General features: G+C 34.8%; 1 protein-coding gene across 8 annotated transcripts in view; it reads left to right on the top strand.

The window, feature by feature from the left end:
- Positions 1–23,346, top strand: part of LOC127856547 (sodium-dependent glucose transporter 1-like) — a 139,904-nt gene that overhangs the window by 16,599 nt on the left and 99,959 nt on the right. For 3 of the 8 annotated variants that reach the window (XR_008038119.1, XR_008038117.1, XR_008038118.1), the window contains exons 1-3: positions 96–358; positions 3,129–3,281; positions 6,213–6,367. The exons of 1 other annotated variant lie outside the window; for it this stretch is intronic. Coding sequence is in view for 4 of the 7 variants with exons in the window: in XM_052392828.1 (XP_052248788.1) it covers positions 6,217–6,367; positions 8,573–8,715; positions 13,478–13,607; positions 16,162–16,317; positions 17,325–17,498; positions 18,595–19,391 (1,551 nt within the window). In the remaining 3 variants the exon portion in view is untranslated. Of the gene's footprint in view, positions 1–61; positions 359–3,128; positions 3,282–6,212; positions 6,368–8,572; positions 8,716–13,477; positions 13,608–16,161; positions 16,318–17,324; positions 17,499–18,594; positions 22,545–23,346 lie in introns of those variants that run through there. 4 more of the 8 variants (XM_052392828.1, XM_052392826.1, XM_052392823.1 and 1 more) reach the window with 4 other exon arrangements.

The following is a 23,346-nucleotide window of genomic DNA, read 5'->3' as shown; positions in this document are numbered from 1 at the left end:
GTCCAGTTTCATCACATTAGTGATAAGAAAGTCGTGCAGCTGACGTGGTTTTATCTCTGCATATACTGCAGTAATACAACGAGGTAATTGCGTAATTGCGTTATACTAAACTAGTTTGTGGATAGTGCTACGTCTTCTGGTTTACCATGTTTCATTCTGTTGATATTGTCAGTCAACTGTGTTCTGAATGGACATTTATCGATGTGTTATTAAGATCAGGATTTGTGAAATTTAAAGAAATATAAGTAGTTGCAATAATCCAACTCCCGCCTATATACCAGGTCTCTGGAAGTTGCAACTGGTGACACAATTTTTCACGGAAACTTTGCCGCCCGGATTCCAAGGGGCTCTTTAATTGGTAAAATGAGCATTGTTAACTATGTTCTGGCATAAATAAAAACAAACAGGTTATATTCATAAATTTATCCTAAACACTCAATTTAAGACAACTTACTTAATGGGGTGTGCTGGCAAAAAAAAACATATTAATCCAAGTTTCAAACATAACAACGGTTCGCTAAAATGTCAAAGTTTTTGCACTTGAAAACGCAGAGTATTCCTAATGTAAAAATATGCTTATGTATACAGTTTGGTCGGCAGTAACGGATCTTCCCTCGAAGCGGATCATTTTTCGGAAAAGATCATTCAATTGCTATTACCCCTATACAAATTACTGATCAAACTGTATTTTCAACGAGAATAATTATTTTTCTCTTGAAATGTATATTTTCTTTTCGCAGTGATGCCCTAGTTATTTTTATATCGTTGATTGCATATCAACATGTACGCACCGTGTTTACAAAGTGAACCTCGTTCTGGGTAATGAGAAATTGAAGAAACGCTTACCATTAATTTCATTCGAACTTTTCCTTCAAAATCCTAGTGTCATTCGAAAGATAAATTATAAAAAAATACATTACCGGTAACATAAAATTTATCACATAAGCTGCTGTTTAACGGTTTCTATAGGCACATTTTGAAACCCTAGTGAAGTCGCCAGTAGCGATTCACGTTCGCCAATATGGCGGGAAAAGTTTATTACTTAGCGGGTCATCTCAAACTTCGTTTTAGATGTCAAATTTGTGTTTTTACGATATGTTTGTTCGGTTTCAATGTTGAATGCTAAACATTGTCCAGTTCTCATCAAATTTTAAATACATGTTTAGAAAAGTTCACAAATTATTAATTAATAAAGTTATTTTGATTTACTGAGCATATTAACTGAAAAATTATTATATAAATTCATTCAACTCAATTTACATTTCATCATTTTTAATTTTCAGGAAGTCGTTTAAAACGTTAACAAAACTGGTACAAATTTTAAAGTTATTTATTTATCAATCATTTTTCAATTCATTTACATACTTAAATAAAACCATATTTTAAACTAAATTACACAAATTTAAACTTAAAGAATAAACAATAATAAACAATCAAAAATAATAATAATGGAAATTATTTTACAATGTAATGTTATATGCTTTAATAAAGAAATAGGTATTGTAATGCTTTTTGGCTTACAGTCATCCAAGAGTGGTACTCATAAAGATGAGGCTAAGACCGGTAGTTTTTCTTCTAAGAAGTCAACTCCTGCATCTTAACTTCTGCTGAAAAACTCTGCGTCTCATCCAAACATTCCCTCTTACGCAGTTCAACGATTGATTTGGGAGTACACAAATACACGTGATGATCTAGCTTGTCTTGTGTGGATCGCACCATTAGAATCTGATTTCACACTTAGCGTTGCAGTGACCTTGCCATTTGAGCTGGTAACTCCAATTTCATAGGGGTCATCTACTGTTCAAAGCCAAAGCACATGGGAAGTATCAAGCCAATCGGTCAATACCTTGACGAGTTATTAATTTGGGACGATTTTCACACTTATTGTGACAGTTATCATAACTTTTAACCTGTTGACCCCAATTTTGATAGGGGTCATTTACTGTCCAAGGTCAAAGCATATATGAAGTTTCAAGCCAATCGGTCAATAAGTTTGACGAGTTATTGATCGGAAACAATTTTCACACTTATTGTGACAGTGACCTATGACCTATTGACCCCATTTTCAATAGGGGTCATCTACTGTCAAAAACCAATACACATGTTGAGTATCAAGCCAATCAGTCAATTCGTTGACGAGTTAAACAAACAGGTCTACCGATAGACAGACAGACAGACCAACTGAAATCCAGCAAAACAATTAGATATATCACCTCTTCTTCAAAGGGGGGCATAAATTATAACTAATGTTAAGTAATGTTGCAGGTTTACCTGTTGGCCATATCACACAAATGTACCAGTGATTTTTGTGTTACTTGATGGTTAATGGTGGCAAGATATTGTTCAAAATTACACGAGACTCCAGTGGCCAGTTTTGCCCCGTGGCAAGCTAAAGATCAGGATTTTGATGGATTTTTGTCTTGGCATGTGATTGTGTTTTCACATATATTATTAATATTGACATATTCTTAAGTATATTAAAGACTGTCTTGCTTGATACCATGGATGGCACATGCATGAAAATTGAGACCGAACATTAATCATTTCTTTACTCTATTGTAACAGTTTATTATCTATGCAGATTTAATGTTTGTGCTCAACAACATTGTGTAGCTTTGTTTAAAGTTTATATCAATATTTATTTTTTATTGGATAACTAAAATCCCATGTTTTATTAAGTTATTGTATTACACATATTGCTGTAAAACAACAGATTGTCAATTGCTGAAAAACAACAGCTTGTCAATATGTTCAAATGCTAAATTTAATGTTCATTGAAGGCAAACACGTAATACTAATGCTGTGATCAAGGCTTATGGTATGTGTTTTTATATTGCATTTGAAAAACGTGTTTTCTGTATGTTTAATGATTATTTTCGTCTATTTCCATGCAATTGTTAATATATCAGCTGATTTCTGTCATGTTCGTTTGTTTTGACATGCCCCCTACATTCCAATGTCACGTGATTCTATACTGGAGAAAATGGTCCGCTATTGGGGAAATCCTCGCCGATGTACAACATTTTGAGACTTTATTTTGCAAAAAAATTGTGTAATTCTCATTGTAAATAATATTTGTATTTGAAAAAACATTATTTGGTGTATAAAAATATATTAATATATTTTAGACTTTGTGCATTGTTTTCTTCCATGTACCGGAAGTGATCCGTTACTGGCGACTAAACTGTACATTGAGTATCTCCGGATCGAATCCTGGACAAGATAGATCTCCAGTCAAATCAACCACTCTTGTTATAACACCAACTATCTCGGGAACCTCCGTAAGCTAGATTGAATGTTTAATTCAAAAGTTAGGTTTTTGGTTTGATACTGTTTTTTTTCAACTTTTTTTTTAAAGGCTCATAAAAGGTGACGATCCGTAATTGTTATCGATTTTTAAATAATTTTTGCATATTTTATTTATAAAGGTTATCAAAAAACAATATATATTTATATATATATATATATATATATATATATATATATATATATATATATATATATATATATATATATATATATATATATATATATATATATATATATATATATATATGCTATTGGGCATTACCATAAACAATGAGCAACACAACTTGTTTTGAGCTTAAAATTCTGTGTCCTCCAAGTCAACTGTGTTTACAAACAATTATAAGATGGTAAAAATAGCACCACACTCGAATTCGGAATGTCCCATTTTGTACACGGGTATTATCCGCACATTTATCTGTTGTGTAATGGAAAGTTTTCCAGTCATTGTTTATTTATATATTAAATAATTTTCTTGTTCAATAAGGGAATTTACCATAGACAAACGAAACATCGTGCAAGTTTAAACATATGTTTGTATGCAGAAATTTGCAAATGTAACCAATTTTACCAACGCCTATTATTTGATAAACTGCTCCGGTTCATTTGAACAGCAGTAATGTAGAGTACATGTGTAGTAAAGTTGTAAACATTTCTTCATATTACGAAACGGGTATATCTTTCATAATTCTTGACAACGTTGCACCTAAGCTGTGTTATTATCATTTTTTATGCAAGAGTAACTGAATTCCGGTAAAAATTAGACCAGTTTATATGCATAATAATTGGATTTGTCACCTTTAATGAGCCTTTAAGCATGTATCCACAAAAAAATACGCAAATCGATGTCAATGTAAATAGGTATTGTGTTTATTACAATGTATTAGGTTGTTTAAAAGCGATTTTATAGACAAACTTGAGACGTAAATGTTTTGACATGAAATTTGGTTTGATATAAAGGAACAACTCTTAGCTGTATGTATGTACTCATAATAGCTCGCAGCATTCAAGAAGAACTAGAAATAAAGGGATACCCGCTGGGTAACCCAAGAAATATTTAGGATAATCCAGGGCTCCTGTTACCTATTACACTTTGAGTTGACGTTAGAAAAGTGGCAATAAAATCTTATGCAAAAACATATGCAAAAACAAGAAACACTGCATATGTTAGTGAACTGATACTGGTTAGCGAGTATTTCTCAGATGAAATATAGGGGTTTTTCTTTAATAACTTTCTTAATAATAAGAAATATTGTATGAACAATTTACTGATACATCCCGGGTTCGTCATCTACAAGCGAATGTAAACAAAACAATTGTTGATGTACGCATGGGTGTGCACGATGGCCGTATATGGGGTAATTAAAATGAGGTAGTTTTCCACTGTACAAATGTATTTACCGGATATTTATATAAATTCAGTAATTGGAAACAAATTAGAGTTAAAATGAAACTTTTCTTAACATGAACGTTAAGATGACGTAAATACATTCATTTGATGGTGCTGTATGTGTCGTCTTCTGCGTGTGTAAATAAAGTTAGAATTTGTTTCCAAAATCTGAGCAAACAAAGATCTATAAATAAACATGTTCATTTATAGAACTTTGCACAAACACTACAATAAATTCCTAATTCAAGGACGAAAATCCAAACAGTGAATTGATAATGTTAAATGAGATTTGTGTTATATTTTTATGAAATTTACAATTTGCAAGCAATTCAGATATCTGTATATACATACAACAAAGTGTGTCGAGTTTTAAAGGGGCCTTTTCACAGATTTTGGCATTTTTCAACTTATTCATTAAATGCTTTATATCGATAAATGTAAACATTGGATCGTAAAAGCTCCAGTAAAAAATCAAGAATAAAATTAAAAAAAGGAAAAGAACATTGCCCGAACCAGGTTTCGAACCAGTGACCCCTGGAGTCCTGCCAGAGTCCTGAAGTAAAAACGCTTTAGCCTACTGAGCTATTCCGCCGTATACACAAGTTAAACGTATTTTATACCTTATATAAGCAATCTTCGTAGTTTCACAAAATTTAACGACAAAAACAGAACTCTCCAAATTATTCATTCGTTTCGCGTTGCAACGCGTTATAATTTTTAGGTTTTAAAATCGTCAAAAGATGCATATAATGGCTCTATTAGACCATGGTAAATGTTCAGTATTACTGTTTCCTCACAAATATCATAACTAAAACGAAAATGTGCGAATCTGAAACAACTTTTTTCAATTTTGTCAATTTACCAAAGCGTGAAAAGATCCCTTTAATGTACAAAATCAAAAATTGTATTACTGTATGCGTGTGGACCACATCACTTTCTTCGACTTGTCAAATTAAAGGTTGTAGTAGACAAGCAAAAACATCAAGCCGGTCGAGTTTTATTAGGGGATTTTTCATACATGCACTTGCTTTAAATATTGTCAGTGTCAGGACGCCGGAGGTTACATTCATTGCGAAGAAATTTGTAAACAATGCAATTATACATGCCTTTTAACGAATTGCTGCTGTCAACTTCAAGAAAACAAGTGTCTAAGTGCGTGACAAAGAAAATTGTGTTTAAGCATTACAATACATAAAATAAATAGAATGTCCGGTAAATACTGCTGTCCGACAAATACTCGCTAACCAGTAGACTTGTGCTGAGATAACTGCCTTTGAGAGACCATTCTATTGTCTATACTGACACAATCAGTTTTATTGAGAGGCCAGTAAGTGCCATACATTAATTGCAACAGGGAACCAGATTATTATTTAGCAAATTCAAACATTATTCCTAAGAATTTTTTTTTTTTATTCCAATACATGCCCATATTTTTCATTTTCTCCAGCCTTTATTTTGTTGTGTTTCTTAACAATTATACAGAGGCATTGGGTTTGTTTTTTTCTTATCTTCACAGAACCATGTCAGCACTGTTGAAGGATGAAGATAAAAGTCAATCTGACTTGAACAATCATGAATACCATGATGAAACTAACAATCATGCCTCAGTAATGGCATCTGAACCAGTGGATACAGATGCATTTCTTTCTGCCAAGGACATTAAGCATATTGGTTGGTAAATAATTGTGATATCTGAAAAGCCTTAACATTAGAAAGTTTTGGTTGCTTTACAAAAAGCTGATGCAAAACAAATATTTTCTGATGTAAAATATTTACCCGTATAGACACATTTACAAACACTACATATGCATAGTTCAAATTCAGTGTCGAAATGTTAACAAAATGTGACTGAAATTGATAAATAGTTGAAGACCCAGTCCATTCTTAAATAATGGTGAGAATTACTCGTAATTGATTTTGGGCAGCTCATGAGAACTACGTCCCGCTGCCAACGCTGCTTGAATCCTGAGTTCGCTGGTAAATGTTTGGATAGCGTTGCGGATGATTCACATGGAATATATTTCCACACAAAAAATAAAAACGAGTATTTTGTATCTCGTTAAATCTATGTTACTAGACCACATCTATTGTTGACAATTGGGCTTTTGCTGTAAGCAACCTTGATTTTTAGCTCGGCTGTTTTCTGAGAAAACCGTAGGTATTGTCATAGCCAGCTCGTCGTCTCGTGTCCCAAACCTTAACATTTTGTTAATCTTTTGTGAAAATTGGCTCTCAAATCAAAGTGCTTCCAACTACAACTTTGAAACTTCATATGTAGATGCACCTTGATCGGTTCTACACATTACCCCCATTTTTGGGTCACTAGGTCAAAGGTTAAGGTCAATGTGACCTCTAATATAAACCTTAACATTGGCGCTGAAATCAAAGTGCTTCCGCCTACAACTTTGAAACTTCATATGTTTAAGATGCACCTTGATGAGTTCTACACGCAACACCCATTTTGAGCTAAGCTGTTTTCGGAGAAAACATGAGGTATTGTCATACCCAGCTCGTCGTGTCGTGTCAGTCGCTGTGTCCGCCGTGCGTGTTGTGCTAAAACCTGAACATTTTGTCAATGTTTTGAACATTGGCTCTAAAATCAAAGTGCTTCAACCTACAATTTTTATACTTCATATGTAGCTGCACCTTGATGAGTTTTACATGCCACACCCATTTTTGGGTCAATAGTCAAGGTCACTGTGACCTCTAAAAAAAATATTATTTATTCAAAACTGCACCCGCAGCCGAGCGTGGCACCTAATATGCGGTGCTCTTGTTGGGTCACTTGGTCAAAGGTCAAGGTCACTGTGACCTCTAATATAAAACTTTAACATAGGCTCTAAAATCAAAGTGCTTCCACCTACAACTTTGAAACTTCATATGCAGATGCACCTTGTTGAGTTCTACACGCCACACCCATTTTTGGGTCACTAGGTCAAAGGTGAAGGACACTGTGGCCTAAAAAAATAAATTCTGACAAACTTTTATTTATTCAAAACTGCACCCGCAGCCGAGCGTTGGCACCCGTTATGCGGTGCTTTTGTTTATTTGGTAACTTTTTCAAAATATTTTATGAAATATTAGTTGATTTTGAGAGTTTATTGGGGCACTTAAAAATGTGCCAATGAACATTCAATGTATTGGACTTCACAAATATTTATTATTTACGAATAGCATTTTAAATTTTGTTATAAAAAAGGTACAAACAAATGGAATGTACAATGTTTTCATCACAAGCTATCATATAATAAAACAAAGGAAGCAAATGTTTACAATGTTTAAGAAACGGTACATTCTTTTGCCAAGTCTGTGTAAGTGTTTTAAATACCAGTTACGTATTCTTAAATTAAGTTCTTATAGTTTTTAAAAAGACTATTTAGGAAATATTTATTGACTGCTTGTTTAAATATGATTTTGAAGGTTGTGCTGGGGAAGTAGATATGGCGTCAGCCTAGTGATCTGGAGGTTTAAGGTTTGATCCTTACTGAGGGAGGATTCACAAGATCTTAGTTTAATACATCATGTACTAGTTCTTTGGAAAAAACAGACTAAAGAATGTTACAGTAAACCTTGTATATGCAATCCAGCTAAAATAAAGAGATTTAACCCTTTACCACTTACATAGGTATCTAGCGCATGTGTAGTCCCTTAGAAAGGTAAATTTAATTAAAGACCTTTCTGACTATTATAAATTTTAAAGGCTTCATTTCCAACCCTTAGATACTGATGAGCAGCAAACAGCATAAAACCTTAACAGACTGCGAGTTACTCGCAGGCTGTTCTCGTTTTATGCTGTTTGCACGGAGTCATTTTCACGTTGCTTCTGGGGGGGGGAGGGTTAAACTAAACACGGTTTGTTCTTCTTGATTTTTTTAGACAAACACCCTGACCCAGCAGAAACTAATGTCATACCAGACAACTACAAGCATTTGCGACTTTGCGCTAGACTAAAAGTAGACTTGCCTTACCGACGAAGATTTATTCATTCCTTTTGGCTTTTCTGGAGTTTTATAGGCTTGGTAAGTTTGCAATTTTTTTTACAATAAATATGTTAAGCCTTTTTTTTGACATGTTTCTAATTCAATATTTTATATCACCTCTTAATGCCCCCATGGACTTAACATTTTCAACAGGGGCATTCAGTACGAATCCGCTCGTTTGTTGTTCTATTATTTATTTCACAAATTGATTGTCCATCGCGATCGATTAACATACATGTTGATATTTCATCTCATAACTTGTGTTGAACAGAAAATTATAGTGTCTGAAACGTTCCATTAACTTGATGTATGTATTATGAAATCAATGTTACATAATAATTATGCAATTATAATTGTCATATTGATTTTTCGCTCGTCTATTATATATGAAATATATAGAGTTGAGCTATCCTACTCGACCCTGCGTCGGCGTTAGCGTGAGCGTTGGAATGTTAAAGTTTGCGTACTACCTCAAATATTTTCTATGTCCCTTGACATATTGCTTTTATATTTTGCAAACTTCTTTACCAACATGGCCCCAACCTATGAACAAGAGCAGACAACTGTATCAAGCATTTTGTAAGAATTATGGCCCTTTTTAGCTCGACTATTATATATGATGTATATATATTGAAGCTATCCAACTGAATACTCACCCCGGCGTTGGCGTTACCGTGAGCGTTGGAATGTTTAAATTTGCGTACCACCTAAAATATTTCCTATGTCACTTGACATATTGCTTTTATATTTTGCATTCTTCTTTACCAACATGACCCCGACCTATAAAGAAGAGCAGACAACTGTATCAAGCATTTTGTAAGAATTATGGCCCTTTTTTCACTTAGAATATGCATATTATTGTTAAATCTATGTTTAAGTTTGCGTACCACCTCAAATATCTTCTATGTACCTAGTCATATTGCTTTTATGCATGTATTTTGCATACTTTTTAACCAACATGACCCCAATCGATAAACAAGAGCAGACAACTGTATCAAGCATTTTGTAAGAATTATGTTCCCTTTTTATACTTAGAAAATTGAAAATTTGGTTAAGTTTTGTGTTTAGGTTCACTTTATTCCTAAAGTATCAAAGCTATTGCTTTCATACTTGAAACACTTTCTAACTATGATAAGGGGATTGTACATCACAAGTTGCATAACTCTGGTTGGCATTTTGACAGAATTATGGCCCTTTTTTACTTAATAAATTTGAATATTTTGTTAAATTTTGTGTTTAGATGCACTTTACTTCTAAAGTATCAAAGCTATTGCTTTCAAACTTCAAATACTTTCTTACTGTAATGAGGGTACTGTACCTGGCAAGTTGAATTTGACCTTGACCTATGAATGACCTTGAATCTCCAGGTCAAATAAATAAATTTTGCTTAAAATGCCATAACTTCTTTATTTAGGATCAGATTTGATTCATTTATACTTAGCAAAGTGAAAATTTGGTTAAGTTTTGTGTTTAGGTTCACTTTATTCCGAAAGTATCAAAGCTATTGCTTTCATACTTGCAACACTTACTAACTATCATAAGGGGACTGTGCAGGCAAAGTTATGTAACTCTGACTGGAATTTTGACAGAATTATGGCCCCATTCATACTATGAATTTAACATTTGGTTAAGTTTTGTGTTTGGTCCATTTTACTCCTAAAGTATCATAGCTATTGCTTTCAGACTTGGAAAACTCGCTAACTATCGTGAGGGGACTGTACAGGGCAAGTTGCATAACTCTGGTTGGCTTTTTAACGGAATTATGGCCCTTTTTGTATTTGTAACTTTGAAAAAAACTAACATTTTGTGTTTAGATCCACTTTACTTCAAAAGTATCAAGGCTATTGCTTTCAAAATTCAAATACTTTCTTGCTATCATCATGTTACTGTATCTGGCAAGTTATATTTGACCTTGACTTTTGAATGACATTGACTCTAAAGGTCAAATTAATAAATTTTGCTTAAATTGCCATAACTTTTTTATTTATGATCACATTTGATTTATACTTTGACAAAACAACACTTACCTGTCATACCACAATGGATTCAACCCAAACCACCCCCACGCCCCACCCCAGAATCTCCCCCCCCCAAAAAAAAAAAAATCTTTTTTTTGGAAAGATCATCTTTTAAATGACCACACACCCACATTATCTCCATGCTTACGTTATACTGTCAAGCACTCGAATAGTCGAGCGCGCTGTCCTCTGACAGCTCTTGTTCCTTATTAACTATAGTAAAACCTAATTAACACTCTAGAGGCCACATTTATTGTCTGATCATCATGAAACTGTGTCAGACGATTTGACCCAATGATATCTTGGGCAAGTTCGAAAATGATTATAGTTGCTTGAAAAACATGGCCTCCAAGGGCGGGGCATTTTTCCTTATATGACTGTATATGGCTTTAGTAAAACTCTCGAGGCCACATTTATTGTCTGATCTTCATGAAACTTTGTCAGAAGATTCATGCTTATTATATCTTGGACAAGTTTGAAAATGGTTTGGGTTGGTTGAAACACATGTACACCAGGGGACGGGGCATTTTTCCTTAAACGGCTATAGTAAAACCTTGTTAACACTCTAGATGCCACATTAGTCGTCTGACCATCATGAAACTTGGTAAGAAGATTTGTCCCAATAATATCCTAGATGAGTTGAAAAATAGCTACGGTTGGTTGAAAAACATGGACACCAGTGGGCGGTGTTTTTTTCCTAATATGGCTATATGGCTGTAGTAAAAACATTGTTAACACTCTAGAGACCACATTTATTGTCTGATCATAATGAAACTTGGTCACAAGAATTTTTCCATTGATATCTTGGATGATTTGAAAAATTGTTCTACTTGGTTGAAAAATATGGCCACCAGGGGACGGGGCATTTTTCCTTATATGGCTATTGTAAAAACTTGTTAACACTCATCAAGTCACCTTTTTGTCCAATCTTCATAAAACTTGGTCAGGATATTTTTATCCTGTCTGTCCGTGCGTGTGAGCGTCCGTGCGTCCGTTCACAGTTTTTTTTCGGGCTATTTCTCAGCAACTAATGACCGGAATTCAATAAAACTTTATGGGAAGCTTCACTACCAAGAGGAGATGCGCATATTATCAGCGGGTTCTGGTCGGATGATTTTTCACAGAGTTATGGCCCTTTAAAATTTTCTATAAAAAAATTCTTGTCCCCCCAACTACTGTGCCCTCAAGACGTTTCCTTTTATCTGAATATATAGTGCAATATTGTGACAAAAAAACCTTTGGGGAGCATCACCCGTCTCCGACGGTTTCTTGTTTTAAAGATATTTTGGATGGGTACGAAAATGTAGCAGTCTGTTGAAAAACGTTGCCGCCAGGGTGTTAGAACATGTATTTTAATGACTGTCTTGGGCTGCACAGAACAGGTTAGTTCCTTTGAATCTCAGGTGAGCGACTTTGGGCCTTTCAGGCCCTTTTGTTTTTGAAACATGGTAAAAAAAACACAAATTTTTATTCATTTTATTTTTGAAGGACTGTCCAACCATCCGATCCAAGCTACTGCTATCAAACTTGAAATATAATCTTATTAGTGTGTTTTATGTCTTTGCAAATGTTCAACAGATTGTGGAAAATATACCTGAACTCAGAATCGCCTATAATGTACCACTTCTTTAGAACATAAGCGATCATTATGTTTCAATTATGGTCCTCTTCAAGTTCGAATATGACTATATTACCTTGACCGTATTGAATATGAACAATTTCCCCTTAATAGCTTACGTTATACTGTCAAGCACTCGAAAAATCGAGCGCGCTGTCTTCTGACAGCTCTTATTTTTTCTTATTTTTTGAAACATCATAGAATAAATGACCCCCCCCCCCACATTATACCCCCCTCTCCATCCCCACCCCACCCCCCCCCCCCACACCGAAAAAAGATTTTTGTAAACATGGTAAAAAACACACACAAATATTAATTTATTTTATTTTTGAAAGATCGTCCAACCATCCCACCCAAGCTATTGTTATCAATCTTGAAATAAAATTTTATTAGTTTGTTGTATGTCTTTACAAAATTAATGTTCAATAGATTGTGGAAAATATACCTGAACGCAGAATTGTCCATAAAGTACTACTTTTTAAAAACATAAGCGATCAATATGTTTCAATTATGGTCCTCTTCCACTTAGAATATGAAAATATTACCTCGACCTTATTGAATATGAACAATTTCCCCATGATGGCTTACGTTATACTGTCAAGCACTGGAATAGTCCAGCGCGCTGTCTTCTGACAGCTCTTGTTGTCTTGGTTGTCAGGGATGGAACATTCATTAAGAGTTCGATGGTTTTGGATGGGTGACCTTTTCATCCGCGACACTCTAGGGTCAACACAACTCATATTCAAATAACAGAATCATTTTTATTACAAGGCAAATATTGGGCTACAGAAGTTGACCCCATTTGAATGCCAAAAGCACTTAGCAGCTGTCTCCGACTTTGCTGATACAGCTTTTTGTCTTTTAATGGATAAATAATGTTAAGCCTCGCTCGGTAAAAGGCACATAATGCATGTGCGTAAAGTGTCGTAACAGATTAGCCTGTGCCGTTCTTACAGGCTAATCAGCTGAGGTTGACACATTCCTCCTCAATTGGATTTAACTAAAAATAGACTTTCTTCAAATGAAAAATATCCTAAAAGTGTCATCCCTGGTTAGCCTGTGTGGACTGAACAGGCTAATCTGGAATAAAACTTTTTGCACAAATATTTAACCCTGTTTTCACACAGCGAGGCTCGGCATCCCAACTGTTTTTGCTACTCTGCAGGGATGGATTGTGGGGCATATGGGGCCATCGTTTACAGACCTACGGCAGATTGTTAATGAAGACCTGGAGTCAGCGTCCTGGCTGTTTACTATCTGTTTCATGGGATACTTGCTTGGCTCTATTATTGGGGGTATATATGTTTTGAGTCTCTAATTTTGTCTAATAATAGTATTTTTTGCGGGAGTATGGGAACAGTGGCTCTTACTGTGGGTGATAATAAATTGATGTGTATATTTGCTCTACAATTTTTAAGGAAGTATAAGTGCAAAGCAGCAGTATTGAAATTCACTAATTTTGTCTGAGGGCAGAATGTGAGAGTTAAATAGAAAACTAAATGCTCAGCATTTTCAGGCTAGATACTATAATTTTCTACACTCAAACTGTTTAACATAGATTTGTTTGTAAAACTGTTTCTAGTTGCTCAACATTTCTATGTCAAATTTCTGTTCTCTAGTTCTACATTCAGGACTTGCTGTGCCATTCGCCAAATGAGCCAATGGCTAGAAATATTGAGATTTTGTTCAAGAAATTTCCATTTGGCTACAAGGTTTTCTTCGTACTCAGCCTTAAAATATCCAAACTAATAAGAATTCAGACATTTAAAGGTTAATTTGGCTACAGAAATTATTGAGCCAGGGGAAGCACTTACATTCAACTTGCAGGCCCTTGATGGGAATGTCAAACTGGTCATCAGTACTGAACATTTCTCATTGAGATACTTTAGTTTTGCATTCCATCAGTAGACTCAATATTGAAAGTGAAAGTGTTGTAAGTGATTAAGATTTCTTTTTGGGATACGCTAGTTACGTATGCCACCCACTTTCCTACACATTATATGTTTTTAACCCTTTCCCTCTCAGAAGAAAAGTGAACATGGCTAATGCAAACAGCATACATCCAGAACAGCCTGCAAGTAACTCGCAGTCTGTTGAGGTTTTATGCTGTTTGCTGCTATTTGGTATTTTTGGTTTTGATATGAAGTCTTTTAAATTTCAATGTTGTAAGAAAGATATTTAATTTAATTTTCTAATGAACTACACAATAGTCAAAATGCGTTTCTGTGCGGTGAAGGGTTAAGAGCACATGTGCAATTAAAAGAGTGATCCTTAGTGCCCAACTTGAGACCGTTGTAGGTCCTCAAAAATCAGCCGTCCTTGAATTTTTCATTCAAAAACATATCCTGCTAATCCACAGAGCAGATGTTAACATACGTTTTCAGGAATTATTTGCCGGTGATCCTCTTTCAAAGTTGTTAAAATCGTCGGTCTGCTGCATATGTTGGTCAATTGGGCTAAAAATAGATTTTTAAAATGAAAGCATAAAAACTATAATCTGAAACCAAAAGGTTTAGTGATTTTATATTTGGTGTGTTGCATCGTATAGTACCAAACATTTTCTAATCATGCCCCTGGGATCAAAAATGTCCATCCACCAGGGGTCACATGAATTAAAGAGACTTATGTTCTACTCTGAAACAACAAGTCCCTTACAAATTTATTTACAATGTTTCATCAGACTGAGGCCCTCTATTAAGTAAGTTTGAATGGTGCCCCTGGGCTAAAAACTGGCCACACCCCAGGATCAACAAATTTATATACACTTCTGTAACAGATAACTTTAAAATCTTCTACTCTCTAACTTAAAAGGATTATGGAAGCATAATGTTTAGTTTGTGACATTTTATATAAGTCCTCTACCAAGTTAAAATCAGGCCCCTTGAGTAAAAACTGCCCATGCGCAAAACTAATTTGTAAACACTACAGTAAATAACTGGGGTAAAACTGGCCTTTCCTATTACGCATGTTAGCAATCTAGGGCCATCTTGGACGTCATGTTGTTTTTTAACTTGATGTATTATGTGTATGTCCGTTTCTCTTGTTTCCGATTTTAAGAGAGTTAATTTTTATCGAGCTGTCTTCTGGACAATAGTGGCTTAATATGCATGCCTAAAGTGTCGTCCATGATTAGACTGTGCAGTCAGCACAGGCTTATCTGGTATAACCCTTTCCGGTTAGACTGGATTTTTGTTTAAAAGAGACTTCTTTCAAACAACAATTCTAAGAAAGCGAAAAGAGTAGCACTTTTCGCACACGCATTTCATAAGCCTAGTTTTCCTAGAATGGGGCTTAAAGGGGGGGGGGGGGGTGTCAACCAGATTGACGAAAAAAGAAAAGTTCTAAAATACCGTCATTAAATGCTTTATATTAATACATTTAAACATTGGATCTAAAATTCTCCAGTAAACAATAGGGAATAAAATGAAAAAAAAAGTAACCTTGAATAGGACTCGAACCACTGAGCCCTGGAGTTCTGGAGTAAAAAGAGTAAAAAGTCTCCAATTTAGACCACTCGGCCATCCACGCTCGTACAATGAGCGTTGTATTTTTTTACTTTATATAAGCAATCCTCGTAGTTTCACAAATTATAACGACAACAACAGAACTCTCCAAATTATTCAATAGTTGCGCGTTGCAACGCTATATAATTTTCAGGTTTTTGAATAGTCATAAGATGCATGGTAATGGCTATTTTAGAGCATGATAAATGTTCAGTCTTACTGTTTCCTCACAAAAACCATAACTACAATGAAAATGTGCGAATCTGAAACAACTTTTTTTTATTTTGTCAATTAACTAAAACCTGAAAAGGCCACTTTAATTGAGTTTCACTTGTCCCTTCTTCAGGGGTCCTCTACGACAGATTTGACAAGCTATTGCTGATAGCCCTGTCCTGCTTCCTCATGGGATTGTCCACTGGATTCGTGCCCTACTGCGAGAGCTTCCCCTTGATGCTGACCATGCGTTTTTTGGCAGGACTTGGAGCCGGGGGTCTAGACACTGGTGCAGTGTGTTTTGTTCAACATTTTGGGAGTGCTCTTGGAAATCTTTGGACTGAGAAAAATCACGTTGTTATGACTAAAATCGTTGAATTGGTTTTGTTGGTTTTTGCTGACAAACGCTTTAAAATTAAGAATGAACATGTTTTCAATCTTACATGTAACAAGGTTCAACTTATATAGCTGGATGGATGATGAACTCAATGTTGAGATTTGTTGCAAAAAAAGGGGTAAAAAGGGAGGGGGGATAAAATCTAATTGGAAATGTTAGGATATTTGGGAAAAATATATACTTTGTATTAGGGAATGGGTTCGTAATTTGACCAAAAACATACTAAGGTGTGTTTAAGTAGAAGTCAAATGATACTACAATAGTTATGCGTTTTTTTGGCAGGACTTGGAGCTCGAGGCCTGGACATTGGCTTGTTTGTGTTGAAGTCAATAATATTATAATACCGTATGTAACCATGTGTAACGCCCACCCAGTTTTTGAATGTCAAAATTGAGGGGAAAAAGGGATCAGACAGAACATGGCCGCCATTTTAATATTGTTCAATCACTTAGCCTGCGTAATTGGAAACCTTTATTTTGTATTGTGTTTCTGTTGACGTCAATCATATTATTAGAGCCTTGCTCTGGGAAAACGGAGCTTAATCCATGTGCTTAAAATGTCGTCCCTGATTGGACTGTGCAGCCCGCATATGCTCATCAGGGACAACACTGTCCGCATTGACTAGATTTTTGTAAAGAAGAGAGTTTCCTTGATTAAACATCACATAAAAGCAGAAAGAGTGTCGTCCCTTTTTAGGCTGTTTGTTCCACTGTCAAGATTTTATAGGACTGGTCCCAGATTAGTGAAAAAGTATACTGTTCCTTTAAGTTTTATAAATTCTAGAAATCAGTTATTGAGAAAACTTGTTGTTTTCAACTTCCTAGGTGGCACCGCAGATATAGGTTTGCTATATTATAGAAATCATTTATTGAGAAAGATTTTTGTTTTCAACTTCCTAGGTGGAAACGCAGATATGCTTTCAATATGGGATGCTGAAGGAAGACCTTACATTCTGGCAGTGCATGCCTGTTTCGGGTTTGGCGGAATTATTGCCCCACTGGTAACAGAACCGTTCCTTTCCAAGAAATTTGAAGAAATTTCCAAGCACAACGTAACTGAAGCCAATACAACTGGTTTGTATTTGTTTTGTTATTGTAATACTTGTACCAGATCTTATGATATTGTTGTACAAAGTTTTGACAATACCTCTGAAAAATGTTTTACATGTGGTATTTAAGAGTCACTGTTATAGGTTGATTTGTCTGTCCATTTGACTGCTGCATTCACTGTTTTTAAAAGTTTTTAGAGCAAATTTCTCTCACTTTTCTGAAATAATTAAATTGAAATTGTCATCATCATGGAATATGCATGTAAAAGCCAATGTTTTTCATATCCAGATATCCACACTTTCCTGACCATTTGTTCATTAACCCTTTTCTCCATAAGAAGCAAAGTGAAAAAGGCATCTGCAACCAGCATAAAACCAGAACAGACTGCGAGTAACTCACAGTCTCACAGTTCAGGTTTTATGCTGTTTGCTGCTCATCAGTAACTTAGGGTTGGCAATGAATTTTAACCCTTTACCACTTAGATACGTTTTTTGACACATGTATAGTCTCTGATAGCAAAATGATAATAAGAAGTGTTTAGCCCTTCTGAAACTGAACGTACAGAGATTTTTCTCTCTTTTTATAAAGTACCTGTAAACTTGAGGAAAAACAAAATTGCAATCTGAAAAATAACCAAAACGAATACAATTTTTGTAAATTTTGTTTTAAACGTGCATTATCTGCATTTGAACGAATGACGTGGGCATGTAAATAAATATTTGCTTTAGTTTGTGCAATTTATACCAAGCAATTATAAAGACCTATAATTCCCAAATTTGAAGATTTAATGACGCAAATTCTCCCAATGTAAGGGTTTTTCGTGCTCATTTCTCCTATTGGTACGGTACTGGTACTTATCCCAAATAGGGAAAACAAATTGCTGTGTATGAACAACTATTATATATTGAAATATAATGATATAATATTTCAATAATCTAATTATTGCAGAAATAGGAGAATAACATGTGTCCATTTAAATAATCATAAGATCGCCCCATTGGTGCTAAAAGGTATCACGTGCTTTCTAATTTCAATGTCACATTGTACCTTTTGCACCATTGATGTTACTAAAGTATTAACTTTATAACTTTTACGAAGTAATCATTATTGTCATTTTCAGAGACTACAACAGTGTACGGTAAAACAAGCATCCACTACTCGTACCTCATCTCGCTGTTCGTCATTTTTTCGGGAGGAATTCCATTCTTGATGATGTTTGTTCGCAACAAGTGTTCGAATGAGACTAGAGACATGGTCGCTCCTAAACTAAACCAGAAACGACCTGACAAGCTATCTTTGTGGCTTAAAGCCTTTTTGTGTATTTTACTTTCACTTTTGATGCTACTGTATTGCGCTGTGGAAGACACGTTCTCGGGTTTCCTAGCAACGTTTTGCGTAAATTATCTCAAATGGGATAAAGGTATAAGTAGTTTTGCGACGAGCTTACACTGGATGGGATTCTCCATCGGACGATTTTTGGGAATTTTCTTAATTACCTTCTTTCGGCCTGTGCAACTTTTGTGCTCTTATCAGATTTTCCTGATACTGGCGTTCATAGCTTTCACGGTATGTAGTTTCACATTAACAAAAATCGGCGTTTGGATCTTCATTCCCTTGGCTGGTTTTTCAATGTCCGTGATTTGGCCGTGCGTTTTCATTTGGACCGAAGAAAGCATTTTGAAAGTGACTGGACAAATATCATCTATGTTTCTGGTAGCTTCGTCATTTGGACTGCTTATCAATCCTTTAATAGTTGGTTACTTGATGCAAAATATCAGCCCGGTGGCTTTTGTTTTCGTTTTATTGGCGGAATGCTTCCTTTGCTTTGGAACGTTTTTGCTCATTTTCTTGCTGGTGAAAAAGTTTATTAAAAATCCTCCAGGTAGCGCTGACACAGAAATTGTGGTTTCCCCTTGAACGGAAATGAAACCATGAACTGCTAATTCTGATTAATAATTTATCCTTGCTATAAAGACTATAACTATGACCAATTACTTTGAAACCAATTATATTGGTCTGAAACTAGTTTTCGTGGGTGCACTCAACCACGAAATCAAATGTTCAACAAACGATTACGTCCCATCAAATTTCATGCCAAAGACATGAAATGAATCCACAGTATAATCCTTTTTTTCGCATGCCTAACATAAAGGTTTTCAGGATATGAAACTTGGTTTTAATAACATTTAACTATTTTGATTGTTATCACCTTAAAGATGTTTAAATCTCTGATACTTTTGAATATGTACTACTGTTTGCAGCTAAGGCCTACACAACCAAGCTGTGTAATTTTCCCTTTTTCAAAAATTGTTGCTGCTTCTTCCGTCTTTGCACAAACTGATTTGGGCTTGAATTCACCAAACAAGTCTTAGGCTTAGGTCTACGAATAAAGAGTATTCTTTAAATTGATTTATTCAAGAATTGCTTGAATTTTGAGTCAAACTTGCCATTAAACACTTCTATCTATATCATTCTTCATTTAAAACATTTCGTTAATAAGATAACCACCAGTGGTTATTCGTTTATATGCAAACACTGTGTGCATTTTCCCTGGTTCTTAGTCTATTCTTTAGTTTTAAGTCTAAAAATGGGTTGATGAATACAAGCCCGGAATGTAAAATTATATGATGCTATGTCTCTAAAGCTTTTAATTAAAGATCTGTTAAAATTAATACTTGTTAGACCCCCACAAACGAAGTTTAGCGGGGTATATAGGAGTGAACTTGTCTGTCTGTCTATCGATCCGTATTAAGTGTCCGTTCTCTCATTCAAGTTGTTTTATTCGATCGTCACCAAACTTGGTCAGAAGTTGTATCTTAATGATGTCTAGGTAAAGTTTCAATAAAGGTTATGCCGCGTCAAAAACTAGGTCACGGTGTCACTTAGTGCGTTTTAAACATTAAGCATGTTGTTCGCTCTCTAATTCCAGTTATTTTCATCCAATCTTCACCAAACTTGGTCAAAAGTTTTATCTAGATGATTTCTAGGCCAAGTTCGAACATGGGTCATGCCGTGCCAAAAACTAGGCCATGTGGTCACTTAGTGCATTTTTAAACATTCAGCATGGTGTCCGCTTTCTTATTCAAGTAGTTTTCATCCGAACTTCACCAAACTTGGTCAGAAGTTTTATCTAGATGGTCTTAAGGCAAAGTTCGAATATGGGCCTTGCTGGGTCAAAAACAAGTTCAAGGGGTCACTTAGTGCGTTTTAAACTTCGAGCATGGTGTCCGCTCTTTAGTTGAAGTAGTTTTCTTCCGATCTTCACCAAACTTGGTCAGAAGTTTAATATAGATGATCTCTAGGCCATGTTTGAATATGGGCAATGCCGGGCCAAAAACTATGTCACGGGGTCATTTAATGCGTTTTACACATTCAATATGGTGTCCGCTCTCTGTTTCAATTTCTTATCATCCGCTTATCACCAAACTTGGTCAGAAGTTTCATCTAGATGATCTCTAGGCCATGTTCGAACATGGGCCATGCCGGGCCAAAAACTAGGTCACGGGGTCACTTAGTGCGTTTTACTTTTCATCCGCTCTTCATGTGGAGGTATTCGTCAGTCTGTGACAAACCTCTAGTTTTGTTTTATTTTCATTTTGCATCAAAAAGTTACAAGTCTTGTGCTCTGGTTTGTATCCAATCATTTAGTAGTTTAAGAGTAATTTTATTCAAATTGATTCTCTATTATTGTTATGTAACATAAATTGTAATGGTATGAGGTTAAGTTTTATTTGCACTACCCTTTCCCACTCAAATGGCTATGTGCAAACAGCATAAAACCAGAACAGCCTGTGAGTAACTGGCAGTCTGTTCAGGTTGTATGCTGTTTGCTGCTCATCAGAATCTAAGGGTTGGAAATGAAGCCTTTAAAGCCTAAAAGAAATAAAAAAGGTCTTTAATAAAATTTAAATTTCTGAAATTTCAAAATAGTACTTAAGTGGTAAACTATGTATCTAAGTGGTACAATACATATCTAAGAGGTAAAATACGTACCCAAGTGGTAAAATACATATCTAAGTGGTAAAGGGTTAATTGTGTTTGATTATGAGGTTTGGAGCTCCTTAAAACTGGTTTAAACCATGGTGCTGTGAATTGACTGACCAAGTTTATTTCATTGTTGTATACTTTGTGTCGTACTGTTTTTCAATTCGTTTCTTGCCACAGATAAAGGACCACATAGTATATTTAGGTTTCTCTTCTGGTTTTGTAGCTGAAGTTTCACTTTGTGTATATATTACCAATTATTACGATTTGTTTGTATCTTGTCTGACGGGAAGGCTTTCAGCACATGTGCATTTAATGACTTTCAAAAAATTGTATTCAGGTATACATGTACGGTATCTATTTATCTGTCAAACATATCCATATTTTGGGCAGTTGTGTGCTATGAAAGGAAGGCAAATGGCACAATACAAGCCATTTTATTATTAGTGCAGTTTTTTTTACATGCCTCATTGTATAATTTTCAACCATATGGGATTTATAATCATGCCTTTTGTTACATAATGAAGGAAATCGACTGTTATTTATGCTCGATTGGTCACTGTCGGCTCGGGTACTACTTAAATGTACCTCGGGTACTCTTAAGTATACCTAAATGTACCCCGGGTACGGAAAATATACTGAAACGTACCGGGGAATTCTTAAGCTGCAGCGGTCGTTGTCGGCTATTTTTTTCAAATTAATTACGTGCTTATTTATGTTAATATTCTGTAAATTGTCCTCTATATTATCGAAACTCCTACTCAAAAAAGCAAGTTGAGACAGGTTTCGTTCAAACGGAATGTTGTTTTGCATTCTGTGGCGCGTTTAATGACATCGCATTTCGGGCGGGAATAAAACTCGGGTACAGTCTCAATTTAACCGGGAACTTATTACATGTAGTATATATTCCTTACTCGGGGTACATTTAAGTATATTTAAGAGTTCCTGGGGAACAGAACGTAATACCTTAGCCGAAAATGACCAATTGAGCGTTATTTATAATATGTATGCATGTACTTTGAAGACAATTTGGTTATAGTTAAATATGGGTGTGGAAATCTGTGCATAAATTATACTAGAAGAGCTGATTTTTTCTGTGTTAGTTTTCCAAAGACAAAAGGACAAGTTCACAAAAAAAAATTATTTGTCAAAGATTTAGTAAATAATATATGCATTTTATTCAAACAGGCAAATAAACACTCCTGATTGAGAAAAGTCAATATGTGTTTGTTAATTTATTATCATATATTGAAATCGTAAAAATTAAAAGGCGTGTGGAATGCTTTTCATCAATAATTTAGCAAAAGCAATTATTACCAAAGCATGGCTTTAACAACAAATTAAAAACCCTGTGGGGTGTACATGTGTAGTAGTAGCAATTAGTTTTTGCTATAGAGGTCCCAGGTTTGATCCTCGCTTGATACATGTTTTAATGTATTGTTTACCATGTTATAATAATGATTTAAAAAAAATCTAATTATAATAGTTGCATAGGTTAAATAATTAAATGACATTTTTCAAAAATACGAACATCTGTAAGTCCCTTTATTTATTTAAATATATACTTCATTTTGTCTTCCTTTAACTGTAAATTGGTATATTTATAAATAAGTTTTTGCAAGGCAAATGTTTTGGTAACTGTGATTTTTCATGTTTATGAAATATTCTATTTTATCCATTTTTATCATTGTTCAAATCCTGGATGGTATGACATATATTGTGTTCAATAAATTATTGTTACATTTGTATTTTATATTGTTATCCTGAGTGGTTTTTTTCATTATCTCAGATCCTATTAAACTCTTTGTGTGCACACAATTTAAATTTTTTATTCAAAAATGCATGTTATTTCATTACAGAGCACTTATTGTTATTTAATTTTAAATAT

The sequence above is a fragment of the Dreissena polymorpha genome, chromosome 13 (assembly GCF_020536995.1).
Source record: "Dreissena polymorpha isolate Duluth1 chromosome 13, UMN_Dpol_1.0, whole genome shotgun sequence".
Classification (NCBI taxonomy): Eukaryota; Metazoa; Mollusca; class Bivalvia; order Myida; family Dreissenidae; genus Dreissena; species Dreissena polymorpha.
This window is presented reverse-complemented; position numbering and strand designations above follow the sequence as displayed.